We start from the raw sequence: 27,907 nt of genomic DNA on the forward strand, positions 1-27,907 counted from the left end.
CCCCGGGGCGGAGCGCCCTTCACGGCCCGGGGCGGAGGCGCGGAGAGGCCGCGCTTCCTGCAGGCCCCGCCGGGACTCCGCGGTTCCTCCAGTCACTGCCGCCACTGCGCCGTTCCCCCAGCCCCATCGGCACTCCGGGTCCCTTCAGTCCCTGCCGGCTCTCCGAGTCCCTTCAGTCCTTGCCGGCTCTCCGCCGTTCCCCCAGCCCCGTCGGCACTCCGGGTTCCTTTAGTCCCTGCCGGCTCTCCGCCGTTCCCCCAGCCCCCGCCGGTTCTCCGGGTCTCTGCAGGCCTCACCGGCTCTCCGCCCTTCCCCAAGCCCCGCGGGCTCTCCAGGTCCCTTCAGGCCCCGCCGGCTCTCCGCCGTTCCCCCCAGCCCCGTCGGAACTCCGGGTCCCTTCAGTCCTTGCCGGCTCTCCGCCGTTCCCCCGGCCCCCGCCGGCTCTCCGCGATCCCCTAGCCCCTTTCTTTCCTCCCCGTGACATACAAAGGATTGCAGAAACAGAGCGGGGTCAGAACCGTGTTGGCTGAACGGCCCACCCTCCCCTCCGGTTTGGGCCTGCACAGCCCCCCAAGAAGCGGCGTTTCCCCGGTGTCCTCCCGGTCACACGAGGCTGCAGACGAGGGACAGAGTCCTGGTGGCCGTGCGAGGTCCCCGGCGGGACCAGCAGCCGGCAGCGGGGTCATTGTCACGGCTGCCAGGTCACGGAGGCGTCACAGGGAGTGAGGGTGTCCAGCAGGATGCAAGATGGAATAATCAAATCGCAGAGTCACTGACTGGTTTGGGTTGGAAGGGATCTTAAAGCCCATTTCATCCCACCCCCTGCCATGGGCAGGAACACTTTCCATTGTCTCAGGTTGCTGCAATCCCTGTCCAACCTTGCCTGGAACGCTTCCAGGGATGAGGCAGGCACAGCTTCTCTGTGCCAGGGCCTCCCCACTCTCACAGGGAAGAATTCCTTCCCAATATCCCATCCAACCCTGCCCTCTGGCAGTGGGAAGCCATTCCCCCTTATCCTGTTCCACCAGCCCTTGTCCAAAGTCCCTCTCCAACTCTGTTGGAGCCTCTTTAAGCACTGGAAGGCAGGAATGGGCAAGAGGTTCATACCAGGGGACTGGAAACCACCCTCAGATCTGCTGTCCCATCCATAGGGCACGGTTTTGGTGTGGGCTATGAGGTGCCAATACCCCAGCCCCTGTGACTTTTGGCTTGGGATCGTGTCCATTCCAAGAAACAGCTCTGCTGGGTTCATGAGGTTCCACTCATGAGCCCTCCCCTCTGGAGCCCAAGCCTCCCTTGCCCACTCCCCCAAGGCATCGCCTACCTCTCTGGAGGCCTCTGATGGAGGGTTTGGTGTTTTTGGTGCCCTGTGGGATGCAGTGTGAGACCCTCAGGCCTGGGCTCACTGCAGGATTGATGTTCTGCTGGTCTGTGGTACTTACGGAGCTGGAGGCTGGCATGGGGCGGCTTGGCCGGGGGCAGGGGGCTGGTGGTCCTCGTGCTGAGAGACAAGTGAACCTCATGTGGGGCTTCTGGACAGCTCCCCTGTCACATCATGGCTGGATCCCCGCCAGGATCCAGCTGGAATGACCCCAAACACACTCCCAGAATTATGTATCTTTAAAAATCTCTGGATTTTCACCGTTAAACAGGAGAGGTTCCTTGTGCTGCAGAGGTATTTGGGTGCCAGGGGCTGTACTGAGGTGCCTCCCCCTTGCCCACCCACCTGTTAGCCTGGGGCTCACTGTGATAGCCTGAGGCTGAGCTGGGACCATCATCATCCTCCCCAGAGGTGCCCAGGAGGCCACTTGGGTTGCAAGGCTCCAGTGTGAGACCACCAGTCAGGGCCACTCTTGTGCCTCCAGGACAAACAAACAAGAGCACAGTATCAGACTGTGCCAAAGACTCAGCTCCACCAGGATTTGCCTTATGGCTCAACCCCATGTTTAATTTGCAGACTCTCACCTGAATACCTGGGATGTGCTCCTGGTGTACACCAGTACAGCTCGTCCTCAGCCTGGGCTTTCCCCCTGAAGGACATGGAGTGAAGGAAGGCTTTTCTCCTGGTTGATCTGGAAACTCATTCCAGAGGAAGGAGAGAGAGAGGATGGCATCTTTGCTACTCACACCTTGCTCCCCTGGAGCTGTGACCTACTGGCACGGGGCAGTGTGGAGCAAAACCGCGGCTGGCTGGGCTCCTGATGGGATGAACATGTGTTAATGTGCCCACCAAAGCCCTACTGGGGCCCCAGTTCCCAGCCCTCCAGAGTGTGCCATGCCCTGGGTGATGCTCACCAGGCCTGGGTTGGGGTAGGAGAGGTTGCTGAGGTGGAGTCGGTGCTGGATGGCATCTGTGAGCTTGTGCACCACCCGTTTGTGGGCAGCTCTGGGGCTGTCCTGTGATGGAGAGAACCCAAATGTGTGATGGGCTAAGTGGGTGCACCCTGGGCTGAGACCAGTGCCCCATCATGCCTTACCTGACAGCGGGAAAGCAAAACCAGGGCCTCCTGATAGTGCCCGATGGCTCTCTGGGGGTCTCCCAGGTGCAAGCACGCTGCCCCCAGCCCCTCACACGCTTGCCACTGCCCCTGCAAGTCCCCTGGGAGGCAATGGGCTGTGTTAATCCCTGCACTGCTCAGCTGAGATCCCTGGCAGGCAGCATTGCCCAGCCTGAGCCCGCTGGCTGCGGGATGTGCCTGCCCTCACCCGAGTCCCTGAAGGCCTGCAGGGCGTGCAGGTAGCTCTCGGCAGCATCCCCGTGCTTCCCCAGCTGGCTGCAGGCGAACGCCAGGTTCCCAAAGCTCTGCCCCTGAGCCCTGCGGTTCCCCAGAGCACCTGGAATGGAAACTCCATGCTGAGCTGGCCCGTCTGGCACAGCCAAGGGCAGGGATGGCGGTGTGGGGTACCGGTATGGGGTACCAGTGTGGGGTACTGGCGTGGGGTACTGGTGTGGGGTAATGATGTGAGGTACTGGTGTGAGATACCAGTATGGGGTACTGGTACATACAGTACATACCAGTATGGTGTGAGGTACCAGTGTGTGATACTGGGGTACTGGTGTGAGGTACTGGTGTGTGGTACCAGTGTGGGGTACTGATGTGAGATACTGGTGTGAGGTACCGGTGTGTGTGTGGTACCGGTGTGGGGTACTGGTATGCGGTACTGGTGTGTGTCAGATACTGGTGCCAGGTACTGGTGTGGGGTACCTGTGTGAGGTACCGATGTGTGTGTGATACCAGCGTGTGTGAGGTCTCGGTGCCCGGTACCAGTGTGTGTGAGGTCCCGGCGTGCGGTACCGGTGTGTGTGAGGTACCGGTGTGTGTGAGGTACTGGTGCCCGGTACCAGTGTGTGTGAGGTCCCAGTGTGTGGTACCGGTGTGTGTGAGTTACCGTTGTGTGTGAGGTACCGATGCCATGTACTGGTGTGTGTGAGGTACCGGTGCCATGTACTGGTGTGTGTGAGGTACCGGTGCCATGTACCGGTGTGTATCAGGTACCGTGCAGCGCGGCCGCTCGCCGGTGCCAGCCCAGCGCGGTGCCGAAGCTGCGCAGGGCGTTGAGGGCCGCGCCCAGGTTCTGCAGCAGCGCCGCCTCCCGCTGCCGGTCCCGCTCCGCGCCGCACAGCCCCAGCGCCCGCTCGAAGCTCTCGGCAGCCAGGGAGAAGATGTGCAGCTGCGAGTAGCCGAGCCCGATGTCGCTGTAGAGTTTCCCTGAGGGCAGAGAGGAAAAGCAGGCGTGGGAGCTGCCGCGCAGGGCCCTGAGAGGGGAGGGCGCAGCGTTACCTCGCAGGGCCGGATCGGGGATGGATTCGCAGAGCGAGCGGCACCGGGCGAGGACGCCGGCGATGTCCGCGGCCCGGAATCGCCGGCTCTGTAGCATGGAGCCGCTCGCCCTGCTCAGAGCCACGGCCGCGGCCCCGGGGCTCTCCGCCGCCGTGTAGGCCTGCGCCGCGTCCAGGAAGCACCGCGCGGCCCGCGCCGGCTCCCGCATGCCCAGGTAGCAGCAGCCCATCTGCACGCAGGTCCCCGCTCGGCTGCCAGCCTGAGCAGCACCAGCGTGCCCGGAGACTTGCTCAAAACACTCCAGAGCCTTTGGAAAATCCTGGAGCCCTTCTTGAGCTGCCCCGACGCTGAAATAAAGGCTCCCCGAGTGGTCCCCGCTCTCAGCCTCTGAGGACTGGGACTGGAGGAGGAATTCAAAGCCCTTTCTGGGCTTCCCAGTCTCCACGTAGGCAGCTCCCAGGTTGAAGGCACAAGCCCTGTGCAGCTGGGGGCTCGCTGTGTCCCTGGAGAGGAGCAGGGCTTTCCTGAAGCACCCCACTGCCTCCCGCGCCGCGCCCACAGCCAGCGCCCGCTCTCCGGCCCGAGTGAGGCCCTCGATCGCAGCCACCCGCCCTTCCGCTTCATCCCCTCCCTCCTGAGCGGCTGCCCTGGCCTCAGCCGCCTTCTTCTTCTTCTGGCTCTTCTTGCAGCTGGAGGGGGCTGCGGGGGTGGTGGGGCCAGTGGGGTGTGTGGGGGCAGAGGGGACAGTGGGATCTGTGGGGGCTGTGGGGACAGTAGGGACAGAGGGGACAGTAGGGTGTGTGGGGACAGAGGGGGCAGAGGGGTGTGTGGGGGCAATGGGGACAGAGGGGAGTGTAGGGTGTGTGGGGGCACTGGGGAGTGTGGGGGAAGAGGGGACAGAGGAGGCAGTAGGGTGTGTGGGGGCTCTGAGGACAGAGGGAGCAGTGAGGACAGAGGGGGCAATGGGGTGTGTGGAGGCAGAGAGGGCAGTGGGGTCAGAGGGGGCAGTGGGGTGTGTGGGGTCAGCGGGGTGTGTGGGGATAGTGGGGTGTGTGGGGGCTGTGGGGACTATGGGGGCAATGGGGTGTGTGGGGGCTGTGGGGTCAGAGGGGACAGTGGGGTGAGTGAGGGCAGAGGGGTGTGTGGGGACAGTGGGGTGTGTGGGGGCTATGGGGTGTGTGGGGGCTGTGGGGTGTGTGGGGGCTGTGGGGTGTGTGGGGATTGTGGGCTGCACTCCCAGCTCAGCAGCCTCTTCCAAATCCATGGGCAGGGGCAGCAGCCTGCCTGCAAGAGAGAGAGGTGCTTAGGCAGCCAAGCCAGCGTGGCCCAGCTAGCAAACAAGCAGCATTATTTTATATTATTTATAAAAATTAGGGATGGCTTGTAGCCTGTTTGCTATTAAGTTCCAGGAAGAAAAAAGGCCTTTCCATGGAGGACCCCACAAACCTTGGTAGCAAAGAGAAAGGAAAGAGGTCACTGGGGGAGGAGGAGGAGGGACACCACAGCATGGAGTGGGATGTTGCTGGGGTGCCTTTTTGGGAGGCAGGATAAAAGGTTGCACTCACTTACTGTTTTCTCTTCAGGTGCAAAGGGTGCTGAGAGCAGGGAGCAGAGAGACGAGGCATCCCCGGCGCCGCAGCCGCGTTGCTGCCGCCAGCCAGGGCCCTCTGCTGCCGGGATGGAGGATGTCTGAGGCACCTCCGAGCCTGGGCTGCCTGGAAAGGTGCCTGGAGCAGGTCACAGTTCTGAGACAGGAGCGTGGCAGGCGGTGGCACAGGCTGGGACAAAGCCAGGCCTGTTCCTGGGAAAGCACATCCCACAATGGCCCCGCTGGCTCCAGTTTCAGCCCTGTCACCAGCGTGGTGTGCAGTGCCATGGCAACTCGGTGCAGCAGTGCCAGTGTGAGCCCTGTGAGGGATGGAGGGATGGGAAAACCGTGTGGTGGACTGTGGTGATGTTCACCGGGGTCCCAAGACCAGGGAAGAGACGAGGATCTGACTCCATGTTTCAGAAGGCTTATTATTATTATTATATATATATATATATATATATATATATATATATATATATATATATATATATATATATATAATATTAAAACTATACTAAAAGGATTTCATCAGAAGGCCAGCTAAGAATAGAAAATGATAGCAAAATCCTGTGACTGACCGAGACAGTCCGGACAGCTGGACTGTGATTGGCCATTAATTAGAAACGACTTGGACACGCTGCTCTTTTCAAGGTAAAAAGGGATTTTTCATTTCTGACTCCAACATTTATAGATTTCCAAAAGTGACAGTGGGTTGAAGGGTGACAGTGCCACCCCTCCAATGACACTGGACAAACCAACAGTCCATCAAATTTCTCCTCCTCCATAAAAGAATGCAAAACAATGAGTTATTTACAGAAGGTCTGTGAGAAAGTTCCTTACAAGAATGTAAACATAAGAAGGCTTGGAAAAATCTTAAAAAATCAGAGTGACACCGGTGCCCCGCCGTCGCTGGGTCCCAGTGCCGCCGTTCCCCGGGGTCCCGCGGTCCCCGTGTCCCGCTGTCCCGGGGTCCCGCTATCCCGGTATCCCGGTGTCCCGGTGTCCCGGTGTCCCATGTCCCGCTGTCCCGGTGTCCCATGTCCCGGTATCCCGGTGTCCCGGTGTCCCATGTCCCGCTGCCCGGCAGGCCCCGCGCGGAGCCACGTGGGCGGCGGGAGATTCAAACCTCGGGCGGAGCCAGCGGAGCCACCGCGGCCATGGAGGGAGCGGGGCCGGGGCGCTGTGAGTGACCGGCACCGGGGGGCACCGGGGGGCTGAGGCACAAGGATGAAGGCAGCAGGAATGTCCGGGGTACAGGGGACGGGAGGGGACAAGTCTGGGGTGCAGCGAGCTGGGGGAGAACAGGTAAGGCTGGGGGGACAAGGGATGGGGGAACAGGCGGGTTTGGGGTGCAGGGAAATGTGGGGGGACAGGTAAGGCTGGGGGGGCAGGGGTTGTGAGGAGAATAGGTAAGATTTGGGGGCAGGGGATAGGGGAACAGGCGGATTTGGGGTGCAGGGGAATGTGAGGACAGGTAAGGCTTGGGGGGGCAGGAGAGGGGGGAACAGGCGGGTTTGGGGTGAAGGGGAATGTGAGGGGACAGGTAAGGCTGGGGGGGCAGGGGGATGTGGGGCCAGCTGTGGGGTGCACATGGGGACAGGGACTCTGGCTGTGCAGAGAGATGGGTGAGCAGTCGGATTTAGGGGTGCAGGGGGTTAAGGGGGTCTGCATGTGGGTAGAGGGATGGCGGTGGCAAGGTGCCAGGCCCCTGGGGACAAACTGGAGGGGATGTATTTTGAAGGATGGTTTGTTGGGAGGCAGCCGGGTGCCCCCCAGAAGTCGTGGGTGCCTCCAGCACCAGCAGCAGGGTAAAAGGACCCCAAACCTGTCGCTGTGTTCCCTGAATGCTTGCTCTGTGCCCTCCCCCGCTCCAGTGCCAGCTCTGATGGCCGTTATTTGGGAAAAAGGGAAATTGGAAACTTTCCTTCCACTGCCAGAACTGTGACGTTGGTGCCACTCCCACGACGGCTGTGGGAGGCTTCTGCACCCAAAGCCTGGCTCCTTTTCCCAAATCATAGTTTCAGTGGCCATGGGGGCTTCAAAAAGCCTCCCTGAGCAGGGGGCTCTGATGGGAGACCTCCTTTGTGCCCAGGTGAGCGCCTGACTGCCGATGAGATGGACGAACAGAGGAGGCAGAATGTTGCCTACCAGTACCTGTGTCACCTGGAGGAAGCCAAGCGGTGGGGCTGCACTTGGGGACATCCTTGAGCTCACATTTTGGGGGGAAAAGGGGTGGTAAGGGGACGGATGGGGGAAATGGGTGGGGAGCGGCTTAGCTTTTGAAAAGCAAAAGTTTCTTAGGGGAATCCTGAGTTTTTAGGGAGCAGCTGAGGGAAGTTGTTCCTCTTCAAGGCAGGATTTAGGGTTATGTTGAATTTTAGGGCTGTTTTGAGATCCCAAGCGAGCCCAGTGGGTTTTGGGTGATGAAACTCAGTGAGGTGTGATGGGATTTTCATGGAAATGAACGAGGGAATCCTGTCCTGGGGCTTATCCTGCAGAATGCTGCTTGGATCCTGTGGCTTTATGGCTCCTCAAAGCTGGTTGGGTGGTTGTGGTTTTTTGTGGGGGGACACAGCCCTTCACCCAAACTGAAAACCACCCAGCAGCAAAAGCCTGAGGGCTGAGCTCCCCTACCAGGGAGGATTTATTGGGAGTGTAATGTCCTTTGGGTGCTTTTCTCTGGGGGTCTCTGACATGCCCTCTCCCTGCCCTGGCAGCTGGATGGAAGCCTGTCTGGGTGAGGAGCTGCCCCCACCCACGGAGCTGGAGGAGACCCTGCGCAATGGGGTCCTCCTGGCCAAGCTGGGCCACTGCTTTGCCCCTGCTGTTGTCCCACTGAAGAAGATCTACGACCCTGAGCAGACACGGTACAAGGTAAGGCTGTGGCACCAGAGGAAGCTGTAGTAGCCCTTAGGGTGTAGCCCCAAACCTTTCCCTCTCTGGTGAGTGCAGGGTGAGGAGGGACTCGCTGACAGCTATGACCGTGTTCACAGGGGTCTTAGGATGAGGGAAGAGATGAGGATCTGACTCCATGTCCAGAAGGCTTGATTTATTATTTTATTATATATATTATATTAAAACTATACCAAAAGAATAGAAGAAAGGATTTCATCAGAAGGCTGGCTAAGAATAGAACAAGAAGGAATGATAACAAAGGTTTGTGGCTCGGGCTCTCGGTCCGAGCCAGCTGGGCTGTGATTGGCCATTAATTACAAACATCCAACACGGGCCAATCACAGATGCACCTGTTGCATTCCACAGCAGCAGATAATCATTGTTTACATTTTGTTCCTGAGGCCTCTCATCTACTCAGGAGGAAAAAATCCTAAAGAAAGGATTTTTCATAAAAGATGTCTGCGTCAGACAGCAGTCACTGAGGGACTGCTCTGTAAGGGGGGCTGCAGCGGGGTCCCTGGGGATCACAGGCATTGCCTCTACCTTTGACCTCCTGCCTTGGCTGGGTTGCTCTGGGGGCAAGGGGGACCCCAGGCATGGAGAAGTTGGGGTTCAGCCTGACCTCAGCTCCTCTCTTCCAGACAGCCGGGCTGCACTTTCGGCACACGGACAACATCAACCATTGGCGTGATGCCATGAGCCACGTGGGGCTTCCCTCGGTAACACCTCCCCTCTGCTCTCCCCAGCCTAGGGGCACACTGGCCTTTGCCTTGTGGCACTACTGGGGGGTGCTGGTATTGCAGGGGGGCTTTGTCTTTGCCCCCACTCTTTGACACCAGCCAACCCTGGGGACTGTCTCGCTGCCATTGTCCCTGATGTGTCTCTGTCTTGCTGGCAGATCTTCCACCCAGAGACCACTGACATCTATGACAAGAAGAACATGCCCCGGGTGGTCTACTGCATCCATGCACTCAGGTGGGTGCCCTGGCCTGGCTCTCATGGAGTGTGTTCATGCTCATCAGCCCTTTGGTGGTGTCACCCGTCAGCCTCAGGTGACACAGAAGCGTCAGGAGGGATGTCACCATGTGGGTTTGTATTTCAGCTTCTACCTCTTCAAGCTGGGGCTGGCTCCTCTGATCCAGGACTTGTATGGGAAAGTGAACTTCACAGGTATGTGCAGGGACACCTGGGCTGGGACTTGCCAAGGGGGGTTTGCCACCAATGCTCTGGGGTCCCGTGGAGTGAAAGCCTTGGATGCATTTTGCCAAAGCTGCCTCAGGGATGCTGACCCCGATGTGTGGGGGTTTTCTGCACCCCTCTTGGTCTGGCAGGGGAGTGGCGGCTCTGCTGGCTGCCCCTGCTGCAGCACTGGGCTGTGGGGCTGGTGCTGAGCAGTGCTGCCTCTGCTCTGCTCCAGAGGAGGAGATCAACAACATGAAGCGGGAGCTGGAGAAGTATGGGCTGCAGCTGCCTGCCTTCAGCAAGATTGGAGGCATTCTGGCCAACGAGCTCTCTGTGGATGAAGCAGCAGGTGATGGGTGCCTGGCGGGGAGCAGGGTGTCACCCTGTAGCAGGATTTTGGCTCAGCTACCAAATCTTGTATTTTTGGGGTGCGCAGACAAAGGAAAGAATGATGAATCTGACTCCGTGTTCTTAGAAAGCTAATTTGGTATTTTGTGATACTATATTGTATTGTATTTTCAAAAGCTAAGAAATATTTTTATATATATATAAATATATAAAAATATTTCATATATATATATATATATACATACTATACTAAACTATACTAAAGAATACAGAAAGGATACAGAGAGAAGGCTAGAAAGATAATAATGAAAACTTGTGACTCCTTCCATAGTCCCGACACAGATTGACCTTAATTGCTCATTAAGTCAAAACAATTCACATAAAACCAATGAAACAACAACCTGTTGGATAAAAAAATCTCCAAACACATTCCAAAGCAGCAAAACACAGGAGAAGCAAATGAGATAATGTTGTTTTCCTTTTTCTCGGAGGCTTCTCAGCTTCCCAGGAGAAGAATCCTGGGCAAGGGGATTTTTCCAGAAAATATGATGGTGACAAACTGAATGCCAAATTTGGGGCCAGCAAACTGGGAGGGGGGGCCCTGGGAGGTGATGGTGGTCTGGGATGCAGTGGGAGGCACCTGGGTGTTCTCTTTGAGCCTGGCACAGCCATTGCTAGGCAGTTCTGCATTCCCTGGCTTGCTGTGAGACTTCCCAGGTGCTGGGCACTCCAGCTGGGTCCCAGAAAGGCTGGGTTCCCACCATTGCCTGTGGAATGTCTTGTCCCAGTGCATGCAGGGATAAAGCAGATGGTCCATCCTGCCCCTCTGTGTCCCTCCCTGCCCCACCTGCAGTCCATGCTGCTGTGCTGGCCATCAACGAGGCTGTGGAGCGAGGGGTGGTGGCCCAGACCATGGAGGCCCTGCAGAACCCCCATGCCATGCTGGTGGGACTGCGCCAGGAGCTGGCAGGTGCCTACCAGGAGGTGCTGCACCAGGCCAAGCTGGAGAAGGGCAGCAGTGCCAGGAACAGGGTGAGTGAGGAGGGCACAGGGGGCTCTGGGCTGGATGGGAGAGGAGCAGCCCCTTTGCTGTGGGGACGTGGAGGGGTCCCTTGGCTGAAACACAGCCTGGGAGCTCTTGTGCTGAGCAGAATCATCTCAGCAGGACATGACTCCTCTTTGGGGGCTGGTTCTTGTGATGGTGTTCACAGGGGTCTGAGGATGAGGGAAGAGATGAGGATCTGACTCCATGTTTCAGAAGGCTTGATTTGTTATTTTATGATATATATTATATTTAAACTATACTAGAAGAATAGAAGAAAGGATTTCATCAGAAGGCTAGCTAAGAATAGAAAAAGAAAGAATGATAGCAAAGGCTGTCTGTGATTGGCCATTAATTAGAAACAACCACATGAGACCAATCCCAGATGCACTTGTTGCATTCCACAGCAGCAGATAATCAATGTTTACGTTTTGTTCTTGAGGCCTCTCAGCTTCTCAGGAGAAAAATCTTAAAGAAAGGGTTTTTCATAAAAGATGTCTGTGACAAGTTCACCCAGGGGTTGGGAAATGAGCCCAGGAGTCTGCAGGGGACCCCACTGTGCATGGTGGGGTGTGCTTGGGCAGAAAGCTCAAGCTGGGGAGTGCCTGTCCAGTGCCCACAGGTGATCCCTGAAGGAGAGGACGTCTACGACTGGTGTCTGACCCAGGCTGAAATCCAAGGCAACATCAACAAAGTGAATGGTGAGCAAAGCTGGGCCTTCCCTCTGGAGGTTCTCCAGGGCTTATGGTGGGACCTGGGCATGGGGAGAGTGGTGGGCATAGCAGAAAGAAGTCTGCTCAGGCCAGCCTCAGACCTAGTGGGGAGAAGGGCTGGGTGTGTATTTCCAAAGAGAAATTAAAGTGATGGGTATGCAGGCTTTAGCCATAGCTGCCTTGCAGCCCTGTGGGATGATTTACATGCTCACCTCTGGGGTGAACTGTCCTCTTGCAGTGCGTGGAGCCCTGGAAGAGGTGGACAATGCCCTGGAGAGACAGGATGTGCTGGCACTGCACTGTGCACTGCAGGAGCCCAGCCTGGCCCTGCGCTGCATCAAGCGTGACAACCTCGAGCTCTACCTGGAGCAGCTCAGCACGGACAGGGAGGAGAAGGCACTGGTAGGGGCTGGCAGGAGCACTGGTAGGGGCTGGCAGGACCTGGGGTGCAGGGTGCTGGTGCTGGGGGGCAGCCTGTGCTCCCCAGGAAGAGGGAGGGCCCTGGGTGTGATGGTGGTCACAGGGGTCTTAGGATGAGGGAAGAGATGTAGATTTGACTCTGCTACAGCGGCTTGATTTATTATTTTATGATGTATATTACATTAAAACTACACTAAAAGAATGGAAGGAAAAGTTTCATCTCAGAGGGCTAGCTAAGCTGAGAATAGAAAAAGAATGATAACAAAGGCAGCTGCCTCAGACTCTCTGTCTGAGTCAGCTGGGCTGTGATTGGCCATTAATTAGAAACAACCACATGAGACCAATCCCAGATGCACCTGTGGCATTCCACAGCAGCAGATAACCATTGTTTACATTTTGTCCCTGGGGCCTCTCCAGCTTCTCAGGAAGAAAAAATCCTAAGAAAGGATTTTTAATGAAAAGATGTGTGCGACATATGGGCTGGGGAGGTGGCAGCTTTCTGCCAGGGGTCTGGGCATGGCTGCTCTGCCAGCACAAGCATGGTGCGCTGTGAGAGCTGACAGCCCTCTCTGCCTGCTGCAGGAGCTGGGCTACCTGGAGCTGCTGGAGCAGGAGGAGGTGCAGGCAGGGATCCTCACAGCCAACCGGAGGGACGAGAAGGAGCGAGCCAGTGAGTGTCTGAGTGAACTCTTACTGCAGCTTCTGCTGCCCAGGAGCTGCTGGGCATGCTGGCAGCCTGGCCCTGAGGCAGGGCACAGCCCCCCTGTGCCAGCCCCCTGTGTGTCCCTCAGTGCTGCAGGCTGTCGGCCGCATCAACGCTGCTGTCCGCCAAGGGATGCCAGCCAAAACCTTGGAAGCTCTGCTGGACCCTGCAGCCCAACTGCCTGATGTGCACAGCCCTGCTGCCCCCCTGTACCAGCAGCAGCTGGCCCTGCTGCAGAGCCAGCACCCACGGGTGAGACACCTCAGCTGTGACCGTGTTCACAGGGGTCCGAGGATGAGGGAAGAGATGAGGATCTGACTCCATGTTTCAGAAGGCTTGATTTATTGTTTCATGATATATATTACATTAAAACTATACTAAAAGAACAGAAGAAAGGATTTCATCAGAAGGCTAGCTAAGAATAGAAAAAGAAAGAATTAATAACAAAGGCTTGTGGCTTGGACTCTCTGTCCGAGCCAGCTGACTGTGATTGGCCATTAATTAAAAACAACCACATGAGCCCAATCACAGATTCAATGTTGCATTCCACAGCAGCAGATAACCATTGTTTACATTTTGTTCCTGAGGCTTCCCAGCTTCTCAGGAGGAAAAATCCTAAGGAAAGAATTTTTCATAAAAGACGTCTGTGACACCCAGGGATGGGCCATGGGTGCCCTGGACAGTGGGTGGGGTGGTCCCTTGGTGGGTCTGGGGTGCTTCCTTTGCTGCTGCTCCCCTGGGGAAGCTGGGCCTGGAGGAGGAGGAGGTTATGGGGGTTCAGTGTCTGTGCCTGCTCTGTACAGGGCGAGCTGGCACAGGAGGAGCTGTTTGTGGCTGTGGAGATGCTCTCGGCTGTGGCGCTGGTTAACCAAGCCCTGGATGCCAGGAACCCCAGCAGGCTCTGGAGCAGCCTGGTCAGCCCTGCCCTGGGCCTCTCAGGAGTTGAGGATGCAAATGCACAGCGGTGAGTTGGGGTTGGGGTGAAGAAATCTTGTGGAAAGGGCTGGTCAGGGGGCCTGGGCTTTTTGTGGGCTTGTTCCAGCAGCCTCCCTGTCCTGTGCCTTACCTCTCCCCTCTGAAGGATCTGCTCAGAATGCACCAACCCCTCCTTGGAATGCACTGAGCCCTGCTTGGAATGCTTCAGGTCATTGCCTTGTTTCTCTCCTGCAGGTACTTTGATGACTTGCTGCAGCTGAAAGTCCAGTCGAGGAAAGCAGGAGCAGAGTTCCTGAGCTGGAACGACATTCAGGACAGCATCAACAACACCAACTCAGCAGTGCAGGATGAAAACGACCGTGAGTGCTGCCCACATAGAGTTTGGGCACGCAGGGGGTGGCAGATATCCTGGGAGGGAGGTTGCATTGTGATTCCAGCCCTGGTAAGGCACTGGGAGAATCTCACATCCCCCTGGCTGTGATTCCCTTGGTGCCTGGAGATTGGAAGGGTTGAAAGGCGGAGATTGGAAGGGTTGAAAGGTGTGTCCTCCCTTCCCTGCCCGCAGGTGTCCGTGCGCTCCGGCTGCTGAACGAGGCGCTGCTGCAGGAGGACCCTGAGGTGACCCTGGCGGCGCTGCTGTTGGTGCCAGCCCTGCCCGACGTCGCCCTCCCCACCGCCCCGCGCTACCACAGCGTCCTGGCCCGGGCACGGAGGCAGAAAATCCAGGTGGGGCTGGGGTCATCAGCTGTGGGGACCCTCCATGGCAGCATGGCACCCCCCTGGGACCCTGCCTTGGTCACAAAACTGTGAAATAACTCCCCCTGGGGGTTGTTGTTGTTATTATTATTATTATTACTACTACTACTACTACTGCTATTACTATTGCTATTATTATTACTATTATTATTACTACTATTATTATTGTTGTTATATTACTATTATATTTATAGATGATAATATATCTAGATATTAATTATTATATTTGTTTATTAGTTGTTATTATAATAGTTACATTATTATATGACATAATTAGATTGTTTTATAATATTTCATTTTATTATTACCATTGTAATATTATTTTATTATATATTTATATTGTTATATTTATATATTAGTTATTATTATAGTTATTATAATACCTTTATAGTTATTATAATACCTATAATACCTATAGTTATTATAAATGCCTTTTATTTTATTAATTTATTATTATTACTTTAATTATTATTGTTGTTGTTTTACTATTATATTTATAGATTATAGTATGTCTAGATTTTAATTATTACAATATTTATTTATTAGTTACAATTACATTATTACATTATATTTTATCATATTTCATTTTATTATTATCATTGTAAAATTATTTTCATTATATATTTATATTATATTTATACATTTATATATAAATATATATAATTATATATATTTATATAGAGATATATATAATATATATAATTATAAATATATATTTATAACTATATTTATATGTTAGTTGTTATTATTATTGTTATATTACATAAATTTATTATTATTATTATTATTATTACTACTACTACTAGTAAAGCAGGAGGTGCCCAGCTCACTAGAGCCCATCTCCCCCATCTCCCAGGCCACACAGGACAATGGAGCTGCTCTTTGCTGGGAAGAAGTCCAGGAAGGGGTCTGCCAGGCCAACCAGGACACAGTGGCAGCCAGGAGGAGTGAGTGCTCTCCCCACGTGGGTGCTGCTGGAGGCTGGGGGACAAGAAGGGGCTGATGTGAGCCCCTCTGCTCCCACAGTGGCTCTGGGCATAGCTGCCATCAACCAGGCCATCAAGGAAGGGAAGGCATCACAGACCCTGAGGGTGCTGTGCAACCCTGACGTGGCCCTGCATGGGGTGGTGAGTGCCTGTGCTGACACCTACCAGGAGCAGCTGGAGGCTCTGATGGCCACCAAGGGACCAGCAGGTAAAACCCTGGGGGCTGCAAAACCTCCCCTACCCCTGGCCAGGGTGTTCTGAGGGAGCAGCACCCTGCAGCAGCTCCCATCCATCCTGGCATGCAGGGAGCACAAAGCCATGCTGGGTCAGGCACAGGCTGCTGGATGGGGCTGAGTTCTACGTGAACCTGCAGACCTTGGAGGGCAGCTGGCAGTGCCCACGCCATGGCAGCTTCTACAGCACACACCTGAGCAGGGAGGAGATGCAGGTATGGCAGGATGGGCTGGGTGGGTGTGATGGTGTTTGCAGGGGTCTTAGGATGAGGGAAGAGATGACATGTTCCACCATCCCATGGAGCTCCAAACCCCATCCAACCTGGCCTTGGACACTCCCAAGGATGCCACAGCTGCTCACAGGCCTCAGCACCCTCATGGAAAGTATTTCCTCCCAATATCCCATCCATCCCTGCCTGCTGGCAGTGGGAAGCCATTCCCCTGTGTCCTGTCCCTCTGTGGGCACAGGGAGGTTTTGTTTCACCTGGACCAGCCCCAGCACATCCTGTCCAGCACCCAGGCACCACCAGCACTCCCTGTATGGCACAGGGCATCACTGTGCTTGCATTAATGCCCCCAAAGGGCATCACTGTGCTTGCATTAACCCCTTGCACACCCAGCTGTGACACAGCGTCCCCAGGGTTGTGCTGAAGGTGCCACCTCCCCAGGTCCCTCAGCAACTCCAGCCTTGCTCCTGCTCCCTCCTCACTCACTGCCAGAATTGCCTCCAGGAGCACAAAGGAGCTGCCAGATGGGTGGACTTTGGGAAAAAAAAAAAAGAGATAAAAAAAAATGGAATGAGGGAGTGTGACGGTGTTCACAGGGGTCTTAGGATCAGGAAAGATATGAGAATGTTGACTCCATGTTTCAGAAGGCTTGATTTATTATTTTATGATATATAATATACTAAAACTCTACTAAAAGAATAGAAGAAAGGATTTCATCAGAAGGCTAGCTAAGAATAGAAGAAGAATGATAACAAAGGCTTGTGACTGACTGAGACAGTGTGGACAGCTGGGCTGTGCTTGGCCATTAATTAGAAACAACCACATGAGACCAATGCCAGATCCCGTTGTTGCATTCTACAGCAGCAGATAATCATTGTTTACATTTTGTTCCTGAGGCCCCTCAGGAGGAAAAATCCTAAGGAAAGGATTTTTCAGAAAATATCCTGGCTACAGGTGGGCAGCGCTGGCACTGAGCTGGTGCTGCCTGGTGTCCTTGCAGTCTGTCATCACCCGAGTGACGCTGGCCCACGAGCGGGAGCGCCTGTGGGCATCCAGGGTGGCGCTGGTGGTGAAGCTGCAGGCGCGGCTGCGCGGGTTCCTCGTGCGGCGCCAGCTCGCGGCACGGCGCCACGTCCTGCAGGAGCAGAGGCCAGCTGCCATCAGGATCCAGGTGACACAGCCAGGGCCTGTCCCTGCTCTCAGCACAGCCACACAAAGCAGGGGCAGCTGCTCGCAGCACCTCGCAGCCCTGGGAGGGACCAGCTCTTGCTGCTCTCTGGTTTTACTGCCAGGACCCCTGAGGTGCTGCAGGGAGCAGTGAGGGGCTTGTTCCTCTCACAGTGGCTGCTTTGGGTGCTGCTTTCCTCTTCCTCCATGCTGTGTTATTCTCTTTCTTCATATGCTCCCTGAAAAACCATTGGAGTCACAGTGACCTCACTCAGGTGTTTTCTTGTGCCAGGCTTGCTGGAGGGGGTACAGGCAGCGCAGAGCTTACCTGGACAGGCTGCACTACCTGAAATCCAACACAGAGGCTGCAGTCAAGGTTTGGAGGATTCTTTCTTCAGCCTTTGTTCCCATGTTGGGCATTGTCACCTGCTCGTTCAGCTTGTGAGGGTGGCATCTACCCCTGCCCAGCGCAGAGGAGCCAGGGGGGATTGTGGTAGCTGGGCCAGGGCAGTGTGTGAGTGCACAGGGGAGAAAAAATCATACAATAGGATTGTTACCATGGGCTCACTGAGGCTGGAAAATCCCTTGAAGATCACTGAGTCCATCTCAGCACTGCCAAGGCCACCACTAACCGTGTCCCCAAGTGCCACATCCCTGTGGGTGTTAAATCCCTCCCAGGATGGTGAACCCACCACATTGCTGGGCAGCCTGTGCCAATGCCTGACCACTCCTTCTGTGAAGAAATTATCCTTAATATCCAACCTAAACCTCCCCTGGAAGTTCTCATGATCCAGAATCCAAATGTTTGAACGTCTCTCCCAGATCCAGGCAGCCGTGAGGATGTGGCAGGCACGGAGGAAGTACCAGGAGAGGCTGCGCTACTTCAGGCAGAATGTAAGGGAAGGGATGGGGTGGGAGGGGATGGGGTGGGATGGGATGGGGTGGGATGGGATGGGATGGGATGGGATGGGAGGGGAGGGGATGGGATGGGAGGGGAGGGGAGGGGATGGGAGTCAAACAGCTCCTGGAACTCTGTTGGTGTGGATGTAGGGGGATGATCTGGGATCATCTTGGATCCCTGTCCCTGGTGCTCACAGTGCAGCTGGAAGAACTGATTCATCCTGGCACAGGGACAGATGGGAAGGAATAGGTACCTGGTGGGTCTGGAAGCCAAACTCTCAGGTTTTGTGAAGTGTGAGGAGAGCAAAACCACTCCAGTTCCATCAAAAAACAACAATGACTTCAAGATGTCCATTAAAAGGGGGAAGGAATTTTTGGGGGAGAAAAGGGGAGGGTGTCAGCTGTAGGAAGTGAAGTTGCACTCCTGGAGTTGCTGCAGCTTCTGATGTACAGTGAGTGGAGGGGAATGACCACTGAGAAGGGCAGAATCCCAAAATCTCCCCTGTTTTGTCGAGACCCTCATCCCAGGCCTCAATACATTCCTGGCACTGGGACCAAGCAGCAATGTGCTTGCCCAGCACTCCTTCACTCCCCATGTATGTTAGGGACCCTATGGAAAAACACCTCCCACCCCCTTGTTTGTCTTGGCAGATTAAAGCTGTAATTAAAATCCAGGCTTTTGTGCGAGCCAACAAGGCCCGTGGGGATTACAGGCTGCTGGGTAAGTGTGTGCCTGCTCATTGCTGCTCTGAGTGTGATGGCTAATTGGGAAGGGGACTCTGCCTCCAAAAGGGGGAAGCAGTTATGAGCAGGCCTGCTGGTGGCCCCTTGGCCAGGACAGCATGACAGAGCCTTGGTGGTCCTTGATCATCAGCTCTGGCACTGCCCCTCTGCCCCCAAAACTTCCTGGAGGTTTTTGCAGTGTGGCTGTGTGCTGTCCCATGTCCTGGTGCTGCAAGAAGATGTTTTTTGGGGAGGAGGATGGGATGTCTGAGGGTTTGCAGTGGGGGAAATTATTCATGGCCTTACTGGGCATTGCTGCAGTCCACACCAAGAGCCCACCCTTGAGCATCGTCCGGCGCTTCATCCACCTGCTGGAGCAGAGCCAGCACGACTTCTGGGAGGAGTCAGAGGTGCTGAGGCTGCAGGAGGAGGTGGTGAAGAGGATCCGTGCCAGCCGGCAGCTGGAGAGCGACCTGGACCTCATGGACATCAAGATTGGGCTGCTGGTCAAGAACAGGATCACTCTGCAGGTACAGAGAGAGAGGGACGACTTGGCTGTCTCAAGCCAGCCTGCCCTCCATGGCATCGCAGCTTGGACTTGTCTCTGCTTCACTTTTTAAGCAGTTGGAGGGGCTGGGGAGCACTAGGGTGTTGTCATCTTATTCCAAATGTTCCATGGTGATTTCTCATGGGCAGTTCCTTGCAGCACTGACTCCTTCTTCCTCACATCACAACCAAGGAACTCCAACTCCCTTCTCTACCAGCCAACCCACTCTTCTGTAGCACTCTTCTTCTTACTGTGGCCTGTTCCTAATCTTTGCTGATTGGTACAGCTGCAACTCCTCAGGTCTCAGAATCTCTGCTGGCCACAGTGACTCTGAGATGTGTACAAGTCTCTTTTCCCAGTCTGGTAGTCAAAGAAGGAGTCAGGATTCTTTTGTTCTCATTCTCAAGGTTGTTTATTATTTCTTATCTATAAAATTCTTTCTCTGACCCACTGAGGTCTGTTCAGCAGGTCAGACAGAGGCACACTGGTGTTATCTTTTTATCCTAAAAACTACATGTACAATATTTACAATTACTTCCCAATACATATAACCTATGTTAGACAGTGAGCTTCTACCTTAAACCAATCTAAAAGTGCCACCATCACAGCAGAAGATGGAGGCTAAGAAGAAGAAGGAGAAAGGCTGGACACACTGAGATTTCTCCATCTTGCCCCCTGAACCCCCATTCTAAAAACCCCAAGAATCTATTTTTCACTCTGTGATAAACTAACTATCATTCTACTTAAACTTTCTTGACTTGTAATTCTTCATATAAGGTTGGTATTTTTTTCCATGGGTCAAGATCAAAGGCACAGGGGTCTTGGGCTCTGTGCCAGGGTCTCTGAGCCCCCTGGTAGGGGTTTGAGCAACCCAGGGCAGCCAGAGGAATTTCCAGTGTTCTCACTCAGGGCTGAGATTGCCTTCTGCACTATTCTCCTACATTCTCTCCCTCCACACTAGGGTGCCTCTGGCTCTCCCAGAAACTGGTCAGAATACCAGAGCCTCAGGCAAACCCCAGTGCTTCTCTCCCCCCACAGGAGGTGGTGTCCCACTGCAAGAAGCTGACCAAGAAGAACAAGGAGCAGCTCTCAGAGATGATGTCCATGGACAAGCAGAAGGGGCTCAAGACACTCAGCAAGGAGAAGAGGCAGAAGCTGGAGGCCTATCAGCACCTCTTCTACCTGCTGCAGGTGGGGCTGGGGTGTGGTGGTGTTCACAGGGGTCTTAGGGTGAGGGAAGAGATGAGGATCTGACTCCATGTTTCAGAAGGCTTGATTTATTATTTTATGATATATATTATATTAAAACTATACTAAAAGAATAGAAGAAAGTTTTCATCAGAAGGCTGGCTAAGAATAGCAAAAGAATGATAACAAATGTTTGTGACTGACTGAGACAGTCTGGATAGCTGGACTGTGATTGGCATTAATTAGAAACAACCACATGAGACCAATCACAGATGCACCTGTTGCATCCCACACCAGCAGATAACCATTGTTTACATTTTGTTCCTGAGGCCTCTCAGCTCCTCAGGAGAAAAAATCCTAAGGAAAGGATTTTTCAGAAAATATCCTGGCTACACTGGGGGGCTCTGCTGTGTCCCCCACAACTGGAGGGGCAGTGCAGGGACCTGGCCTTTGGCTACCCCACAACACCTGGGCTAGCTTGGTGTCCCTCCTCCCTGCAGACACAGCCAGTGTACTTGGCCAGGCTGATCTTCCAGATGCCCCAGAACAAATCCACCAAATTCATGGAGTCGGTGATCTTTACTCTTTACAACTACGCTTCCAGCCCACGGGAGGCTTATCTGCTGCTGCAGCTCTTCAAAGTGGCACTGCAGGAGGAGATCAGGTGGGTGTTCTGCTTTGGGAAAGGCAGGAGGAGATCAGGTGGGTGTCCTGCCCAGGGAAAGGCAGGAGGAGATCAGGTGGGTGTCCTGCTGTAGGAAAGGCAGGAGGAGATCAGGTGGGTGTCCTGCCCAGGGAAAGGCAGGAGGAGATCAGGTGGTGTTCTGCTTTGGGAAAGGCAGGAGGAGATCAGGTGTGTGTCCTGCCCAGGGAAAGGCTGAACTGCATCAGCTTGGATGCTGTTGTCTCTGCTGCCTCCTGCTTGGAGAACCCCCAAACACTGCTCCATCCCCTCATCCCATCTGTCCCCAGGTCCAAGGTGGACCACGTTCATGACATCCTGACGGGCAATGCCACGGTGATCCGGCTGCTGGTCGGCTTCTACCGCAACATGCCCGGGCAGAGCGCCCTGAGGCACATCCTGGCTGGCCCCGTGCAGGAGGTGCTGCAGGACAGGACCCTCAGCATCAACACTGACCCCGTGGACATCTACAAAGCCTGGATCAACCAGACTGAGTCGCAGAGTGGGCACAGAAGGTCAGAGCCTGGGGAAGAAGGCTTGGCTGGGCCACAGGGTGGTGGGCATTGAGATGGTGATGGGGTCCTGTGCTCCCTTCACAGCAAGCTGCCCTATGAGGTGAGCCCTGAGCAGGCTCTCAGCCACCCTGAGGTCCAAAGGAGGTTGGACATTTCCATTCGCAATCTCCTGGCAGTAACAGACAAGTTTGTCTCTGCCATCACCTCTTCTGTGGACAAGATCCCGTGAGTATCCCCATGGTTTCTGTGCCCACCCCAGGAGTGCTCTGGGCTCTCAGGTGTCTCCAGCAAGGCCTTAGAAAGGAGGTTGGGTTATGGGGGGGCTTCCTGGCCCCTTTGCTGCTGCAGGACTGAGTTACTGCACTGTCAGCAAGGGAAACCCCAAATATCAGCAGCACCTGATGGGCTGGCTTGTTGTTTGTTTTTGTGCACTGTTTCTGGGCAGTTTACTGCTGAAATTGAGATGCCTGCCAGCTTTGTGGTGATCTCAGAGGATGAAGGCCTCCTCCAGAGATGCCTGGATTGGCAGCAGGGTGGGGGGAAGGAGCTGATGGGTGCTGTAGCTGCCAATCCTACCTGTGGGCTTCTTCATCACCCCAGGGCTGGTGGTTTGCTGCTTCTTGGATGATGGATAGTAGGACTGGGTCATCAGGGTGGACCCACATGCTGATGGTCCTCTCCCTACCTCTCCTCAGCTATGGGATGCGCTACATGGCCAAAATCCTGAGGATGTCCTTGGTGGAGAAATTCCCCAAGGCCCCAGCAGAGGAGGTTGATAAGGTACCGTGGGGCTGAGGCACCTGCATGGTTGGGTGGGGCTCAGCTCTGTCTGTACATCAAAGGCCACCAAAGGTCCTCTTAACTTAAAAACACCTCCAGGTCAACATTTTCCTTGAGCCACTAAGGAAATGCCAAGGGTGGGCTTTTCCCTGCACTGCCATCTCTTTCAGGAGAGTCCTACCATGCAGAGCAAGGATGAAACGTCCTTCCCTGCTGAGGTGTCACCTCCTTGAGCCCTAACCAAGGATGAAACATCCTTCCCTGCTGAGGTGTCACCTCCTTGGGCCCTAACCAAGGATGAAACGTCCTTCCCTGTGATGGTGTTCACAGGGGTTTTCAGACTGGGGGTGAGATGAGGATCTGACTCCATGTTTCAGAAGGCTTGATTTATTATTTTATCATATCTATTACATTAAAACTATACTAAAAGAATAGAAGAAAAGGTGTCATCAGAAGGCTGGCTAAGAATAGAATAGCAAAGAATGATAACAAAGGTTTGTGGCTTGGGCTCTCTGTCCGAGCCAGCTGACTGTGATTGGCCATTAATTAGAAACAACCAGCATGGACCAATCCCAGATGCACCTGTTGCATTCCACAGCAGCAGATAACCATTGTTTACATTTTGTTCCTGAAGCCTCTCAGCTTCTCAAGAGAAAAAATCCTAAGGAAAGGATTTTCATAAAAGATGTGTGCGACACTTCCCTGCTGAGGTGTCACCTCCTTGGGCCTTAACCCAAATGCTCCCCAGCCTGTCTCCATCCTAGATCGTGGGGAACCTGCTCTACTACCGCTTCATGAACCCAGCAGTGGTGGCCCCTGATGGCTTTGACATCGTGGACATGTCAGCGGGGGTGGCCCTGCGCCCCGAGCAGCGCCGCAGCCTGGCCTCCATCGCCAAGGTGCTGCAGCACGCCGCTGCCCACAAGGCCTTCCAGGGGGACAGTGCCCACCTCTGCGGGCTCAACCAGTACCTGGAGCACACCCACAGCAAGTTCAGGTGATGGTCATGGGGTGGGAGGGTGGCTTGGAGCCTGTGGTAGGGGTTTGGGGCTGAGCAAAGGGGTCTGTTCCTGCAGGAGGTTCATCTCTGCTGCCTGCTGTGTCCCTGAGCCTGAGGAGAGGTTTGACATGGATGAGTACTCAGAGATGGTGGCAGTGGCCAAACCAGTCATCTACATCACTGTGGGGGAGCTCATCAACACGCACAAGGTCGGGGCATAAAGCTCAGGGCAAGCTCTGTTTCCTCTGCTCCCAACCCCTGGGCTTTCTGCTGGGTTTCCTCCCATTCTTCTTCTGTATTCCACCCCTGGCACAGCTTCTCTCTTCCCGACCCCTTTTTTTCTCCTCTAAGCAAGGAACTAACCTAGATTCTGCAGGTTTGTCCTTTTGCAAACCTCATATCTTCTCCATCCCCTCTTGGGTGAGAAGGGTGGCCCTCCCTCACTCTCCATTTGCATCCCCCTTGCCACTGATTCATCCCTTGCACTGTCCAGCTCCTGCTGGAGCACCAGGACTCCATCACATCACACCCCAGTGACCCCCTGCACGAGCTCCTGGAGGATCTTGATGAGCTCCCTACAGTCCAGTCGCTGCTTGGTAGGTTGGATTGTGGGACCTGATGAGAGGAGGGTGGACGTGGGCACCCTTTTCTTGCACAAAGCTTGAGCTGGATTGCTTTGGGCATGGAAAGCCAGCCCTCTGGAGCCCAACACAGCTAGCAGGGCTCTCTGTGCCCTCACAGGGGACAGTGTTGGCAGCCTGGGGGACAGCAGTGCTGAGCAGCTCTCCCAGCTCAGCAGAACAGAGATCTCCCTCACCCTCACCAACAAGCTGGTGCCAGTGGCCAGCAGCGAGGAGAGTGACACGAGGAGCCTGCTGCTGAGGTGAGGATGGGCTCTGGGGGCATCAGGAGGGTACTGGGATGCTCAAGGAGGGCAAAGAACCCTTGGGAGGCAACTGAATATTGGGTGGAGGGTGATGGTCTGGAGCAGATTCCTCACGTCTCCCTCTGGTCTCTAGCACCAAGCAGATGCTGGTGGATTTGATCCAGTGCCAAGCAGGAGATTCCCTCCCAGACATCTTGTGGACACCAGCCTCAGAGCATGAGGTGAGATGTGTGAGGCTGCTGCTAGGGATGAACTGAAAAACTTGGTGGGCAAAGGGTGAAAAAGTTCTCAGCAAAAAGCTGCCCTGCTCCTCTCAGAGGTTTGGCCACTGCTCTTGTGATCCAGCAGTGCCTGGACTCTGGTTTTCAGAAAAATCACCTGTTCTGGGCCACATCAAAGTGTGGGTGAAGGAGTTCTATGGTAAATTCAAGGTGACCCCTGTGGCAGGGAGAAATGATTAATCTGACTCCATGAAATCAGAAGGCTAATTAATTACTTAATTATACTATATTATTCTACACTATAAGCTGAAACTGCGCAAGCACTCAACTGCACAAAATCGTGTGACTGTCAGGACACAGTTTGCAGAGATTGGTCAAGACAACAAAACACCATCACTTTGGGTAAACCATCTCCATATTGCATTCCACTTTGGCACAGCACAGGCACATCAAATGAGATAAGAATTGTTTTGATCATTCTTTTCTCTGCTTCTCTCAGGTTCAGAGAATGAGAATCCCGCAGAGTTCACTTGTTCCATCTCTGTACCCCATTCCAGCTGTGTTCCAGGCTGACCCTTTCTCATCTTTAGGAAGCTGCCCATGAGCACCTGGTGTGCCAGCGAGCTCTGTGGGATGCCCAGCCCTCTGCCCAGCAGCTGAAGCACCACCCCTGCCTGGCTGCCAACAGCCAGCTCTCCATGGAGGAGAAGAAGCGCAAGGTCATCCGCAACCTGCGGCGCTTGGAGAGCCTGGGGCTGGTGCACTCTGCCAGCCACTACCAGGAGCTCATTGATGAGCTGGCCAAGGTGTGCTGAGCTGGGAATCACCCCTAAACCCCCAGAGCTCCTGCTCTGGTTAAGTTTTTCATGACAAACGTTGGTTTTCTGGCGCTGCTGTTTCCTGCAGGACATCCGGAACCAGCGGCGGCACCGGCAGCAGCGCCGCAGGGAGCTCCTGAAGCTGAGGCACACGCTGGAGGGCCTCGATGCCAAGACTCTGTTTTATGAGGAGCAAATTGATTATTACAACCAGTACATCAAGACCTGCCTTGACAACTTGGCAGCCAGCAACAAGTGAGGTTCCTTACCAAAAATCAGTAATTTTTTAAAGAAAAATGTTATTTGTTTTCATTGCTCTCTGGTTGTTGTGAGTCCTGGAGATGTTGGGGATCCAAGGGGTCACAGATGGCCAGAGATGAGCTCTCAGCATGTGCTCCCTTCTCTTCCAGGGGCAGTGGGAAGAGCAAGAAGCTGCCATCTCTGCACTACACAGCAGCCCAGCTGTGGGACAAGGGGGTGCTGCTGGAGATCCAGGACCTGCCACCCAGCCAGTGAGTGACCCTGCCCCAGGGGAGGAGCTCCTGCTTGGGGTTATTCAGTGCAGGGCCAGGAGCTGGACTTAATGATCCCTGTGGGTCCCTTCTGATTCAGGATATTCTGTGATTCTATGAAAATTTGGGCAGGTAGAGGAAAATAACAGAGGAGGAGGAGGATGCACGTGGGCCACTGTTGTCCTGCCATGTGGGACAAGTTTTGTGTAGGAAAGTTGGGATTTGCAGTGGGGTTTGGGCTGTGGGTCTGGTCTGGCTGCTGTGCTGATGCACTGGGTGGGTGAGCTGCTCCCTGGCTGTGTTAAAGCTTTTGGCAGTGAGTGGCTCTGTCTTCTCAGGCTCAAGAACGTGGTTTTTGACATCATCCCCTGTGAGGAATCAGGGAAGTTCCAGGTGAAAGCCAAATTCATGGGGATCGACATGGAGGACTTCCAGCTGCACTACCAGGTGGGAAACCTGTCCTGCAGCTCCTGGGGCTCACAGGGATGGGGACAGCCAGGGCATGTGGGGCTGGCTGCTGTCCCCACACCTGCAGCTCTTGTGGGGACTTGGAGCCCATGGGGAGCCCTGCCCTCTTGGGGTTTATGTGGTTGGGATGACCCAAAGGTGTCAGAAAGTCTCATTTTCCCAGCCCTGAGATTGAAGAAGGAGTCAGGATTCTTTGGCTGTGGTTTTCAAGGTTGTTCATTCTCTGTTATCTCTAACATTCTTTTCCTGGCCTGCTGAGGTCTGTCTGGCAGGTCAGGTTGTGGCACACTGACTGCCCTCAGGGTGGTGTTATCTTTTTATACTTAAAACTACGTGTACATGATAAAAAAATCAGGGGCTAGGGTTTAGTTGGGGCATACCATTAAGGAAGGGGAGAGCCCTCTTTCTTTAGCTTAAAAGGCTAATGCTGGTTCATAGCTTCTTAATGATTAGGATGATATTAGAGAGGATCAGCTTTCAAAGTTGGCGAGTGGGGTGGATTCTACTACAATTGGTATGAAGCTGTGGTTGGCTCACAATAATTTCCCAATAACTCACAATAACTTCCCAATACCTATCACCTATGTTAGACAGTGAGTTTCCACTCTAAACCAATCCTAAAATGCCCTCATCACGCAGAAGATGGAGGCCAAGAAGAAGAAAGAAGAAGGACAAGGCACTCCCAAACCCCTCCATCTTGGCTTCTGAAGCCCCATTCTAAAAACCCCAAAGTTTTACTTTTTCACCCTGTAACAATCTGACTATCATTCTGCTTAAACTCTCGTGACTTGTAAATACTTACATAAAGCTGGTAATTTTCTCCATGGGTTAAAATCAAAGGCACAGGGCTCTTTGGCTTCATGCTAAGGTCTCTGGGCCCCCTGGCAGGGTCTGGAGCCCTCCAGGGCAGCCAGAGGAGTTTCCTGGGTTCTGACACAAACCCAGCTCCCTGTGCCCGGGCTGGGCACCCGGCAGGGCACGGTGCCAGTGACAGTCCCCTCTCCCACAGGACCTGCTGCAGCTGCAGTACGAGGGTGTAGCAGTCATGAAGATGTTCCACAAGGCCAAGGTCAACGTCAACCTGCTCATCTTCCTCCTCAACAAGAAGTTCTTCAAGAAGTGACAGGGTCAGGGGTGGGGCTGGAGGGAAGGGGGGCAATGGAAACCTGCCAAAGAGACCTCAGGGTTGGTGGTGCCAGGGCAGGGGAGCTGCTGCTGGCCATGGAGCTTTCCTGCATGGATTCAGTGCCTGAGTGAGGAACACAGGGCCCAGCCCCAGCCCTGGGCACCCCGAGCTTGGTACTGAACCAGTGCCCAACCTCCCTGCAGGAGGATGCACTGCCAAAGCTTCTGCAGCTTTTAAAATCTATTTAATCTGGGTGTTTTGGCTGTTTAATTCTTGTGTTGCCCACAGCCAGCAGCCCACTCTGTATTTCTGGACACTACACAGCTTTTACTGATATAATAAAGGTATCTTATTTATCTATATATCTAATCTATCTATCTCTCTATCTATCTCTCTATATATTGATATCTATATCTATATATTGATATATAGATATATATATATATTTATATATGTATCCATATCTATATGTATGGATACATATATATAAATATAGATATGGATAGATATGGATATCTATCCATATCTATATTTATATATGAATATAAAAATATATTTAT

At 54.0% G+C, this 27,907-nt stretch overlaps 2 protein-coding genes across 7 annotated transcripts; one reads left to right on the forward strand and one right to left on the reverse strand.

Annotated features, from left to right (window-relative positions):
• Window positions 1-264: 264 nt before the first annotated feature.
• TTC24 (tetratricopeptide repeat domain 24) lies at window positions 265-5,639 on the reverse strand. 4 transcript variants are annotated; one of them, XM_074529290.1, is made up of 11 exons: window positions 5,352-5,639; window positions 3,498-5,066; window positions 2,707-2,835; window positions 2,478-2,599; window positions 2,296-2,397; window positions 2,128-2,198; window positions 1,966-2,030; window positions 1,727-1,859; window positions 1,443-1,501; window positions 1,325-1,367; window positions 265-694 (listed from the first exon to the last, which is right to left on the reverse strand). In XM_074529290.1, the coding sequence occupies exons 2-11, from the start codon at window positions 5,044-5,046 to the stop codon at window positions 604-606; spliced, it is 2,364 nt and encodes a 787-aa protein (XP_074385391.1). In that variant the 5' UTR covers window positions 5,047-5,066; window positions 5,352-5,639; the 3' UTR covers window positions 265-603. The 4 variants fall into 4 exon arrangements, with proteins under 4 accessions (XP_074385391.1, XP_074385389.1, XP_074385390.1 ...); XM_074529289.1 differs by having other exon boundaries at window positions 266-694; window positions 1,325-1,501; window positions 3,498-3,710; window positions 3,783-5,066; XM_074529288.1 differs by having other exon boundaries at window positions 1,325-1,501.
• On the forward strand, window positions 3,870-27,743 carry IQGAP3 (IQ motif containing GTPase activating protein 3). Of its 3 annotated transcripts, none has more exons than XM_074529286.1 (38): window positions 3,870-3,996; window positions 7,466-7,553; window positions 8,091-8,247; window positions 8,910-8,987; window positions 9,167-9,243; window positions 9,371-9,438; window positions 9,686-9,799; window positions 10,652-10,830; window positions 11,454-11,541; window positions 11,792-11,955; window positions 12,556-12,643; window positions 12,765-12,928; window positions 13,480-13,640; window positions 13,847-13,971; window positions 14,178-14,338; window positions 15,225-15,315; window positions 15,395-15,562; window positions 15,660-15,802; window positions 16,815-16,985; window positions 17,274-17,357; window positions 17,804-17,875; window positions 18,533-18,602; window positions 18,926-19,134; window positions 20,190-20,342; window positions 20,840-21,003; window positions 21,312-21,536; window positions 21,621-21,761; window positions 22,232-22,316; window positions 23,081-23,313; window positions 23,393-23,525; window positions 23,810-23,912; window positions 24,058-24,199; window positions 24,336-24,423; window positions 25,014-25,229; window positions 25,330-25,496; window positions 25,652-25,753; window positions 26,092-26,200; window positions 27,231-27,743. In XM_074529286.1, exons 2-38 carry the CDS (start codon window positions 7,489-7,491, stop codon window positions 27,342-27,344), a joined length of 4,872 nt encoding a protein of 1,623 aa, XP_074385387.1. In that variant the 5' UTR covers window positions 3,870-3,996; window positions 7,466-7,488; the 3' UTR covers window positions 27,345-27,743. The 3 variants fall into 3 exon arrangements, with proteins under 3 accessions (XP_074385387.1, XP_074385386.1, XP_074385388.1); XM_074529285.1 differs by lacking the exon at window positions 3,870-3,996 and adding an exon at window positions 5,916-6,555; XM_074529287.1 differs by lacking the exons at window positions 3,870-3,996; window positions 16,815-16,985 and adding an exon at window positions 5,916-6,555.
• The last annotated feature ends 164 nt before the right edge of the window (window positions 27,744-27,907 follow it).

The sequence above is a fragment of the Zonotrichia albicollis genome, chromosome 30 (genome assembly GCF_047830755.1).
Source record: "Zonotrichia albicollis isolate bZonAlb1 chromosome 30, bZonAlb1.hap1, whole genome shotgun sequence".
Classification (NCBI taxonomy): Eukaryota; Metazoa; Chordata; class Aves; order Passeriformes; family Passerellidae; genus Zonotrichia; species Zonotrichia albicollis.

Excerpts from the sequence above, each read along its gene's own strand:
- TTC24 (XM_074529288.1), bottom strand. The coding sequence starts at position 5,046 with ATGGATTTGGAAGAGGCTGCTGAGCTGGGAGTGCAGCCCACAATCCCC. Across the intron at positions 2,031-2,127 it reads CAGCTCCAGGGGAGCAAGGT|GGGGAAAGCCCAGGCTGAGG; the intron begins GTGAGTAGCAAA and ends CATGTCCTTCAG. Across the intron at positions 1,502-1,726 it reads AGTGAGCCCCAGGCTAACAG|CACGAGGACCACCAGCCCCC; the intron begins GTGGGTGGGCAA and ends CTTGTCTCTCAG.
- IQGAP3 (XM_074529285.1), top strand. The coding sequence starts at position 6,411 with ATGTCCCGGTATCCCGGTGTCCCGGTGTCCCATGTCCCGCTGCCCGGC. Across the intron at positions 25,230-25,329 it reads TCATTGATGAGCTGGCCAAG|GACATCCGGAACCAGCGGCG; the intron begins GTGTGCTGAGCT and ends TGTTTCCTGCAG. Across the intron at positions 26,201-27,230 it reads ACTTCCAGCTGCACTACCAG|GACCTGCTGCAGCTGCAGTA; the intron begins GTGGGAAACCTG and ends CCTCTCCCACAG.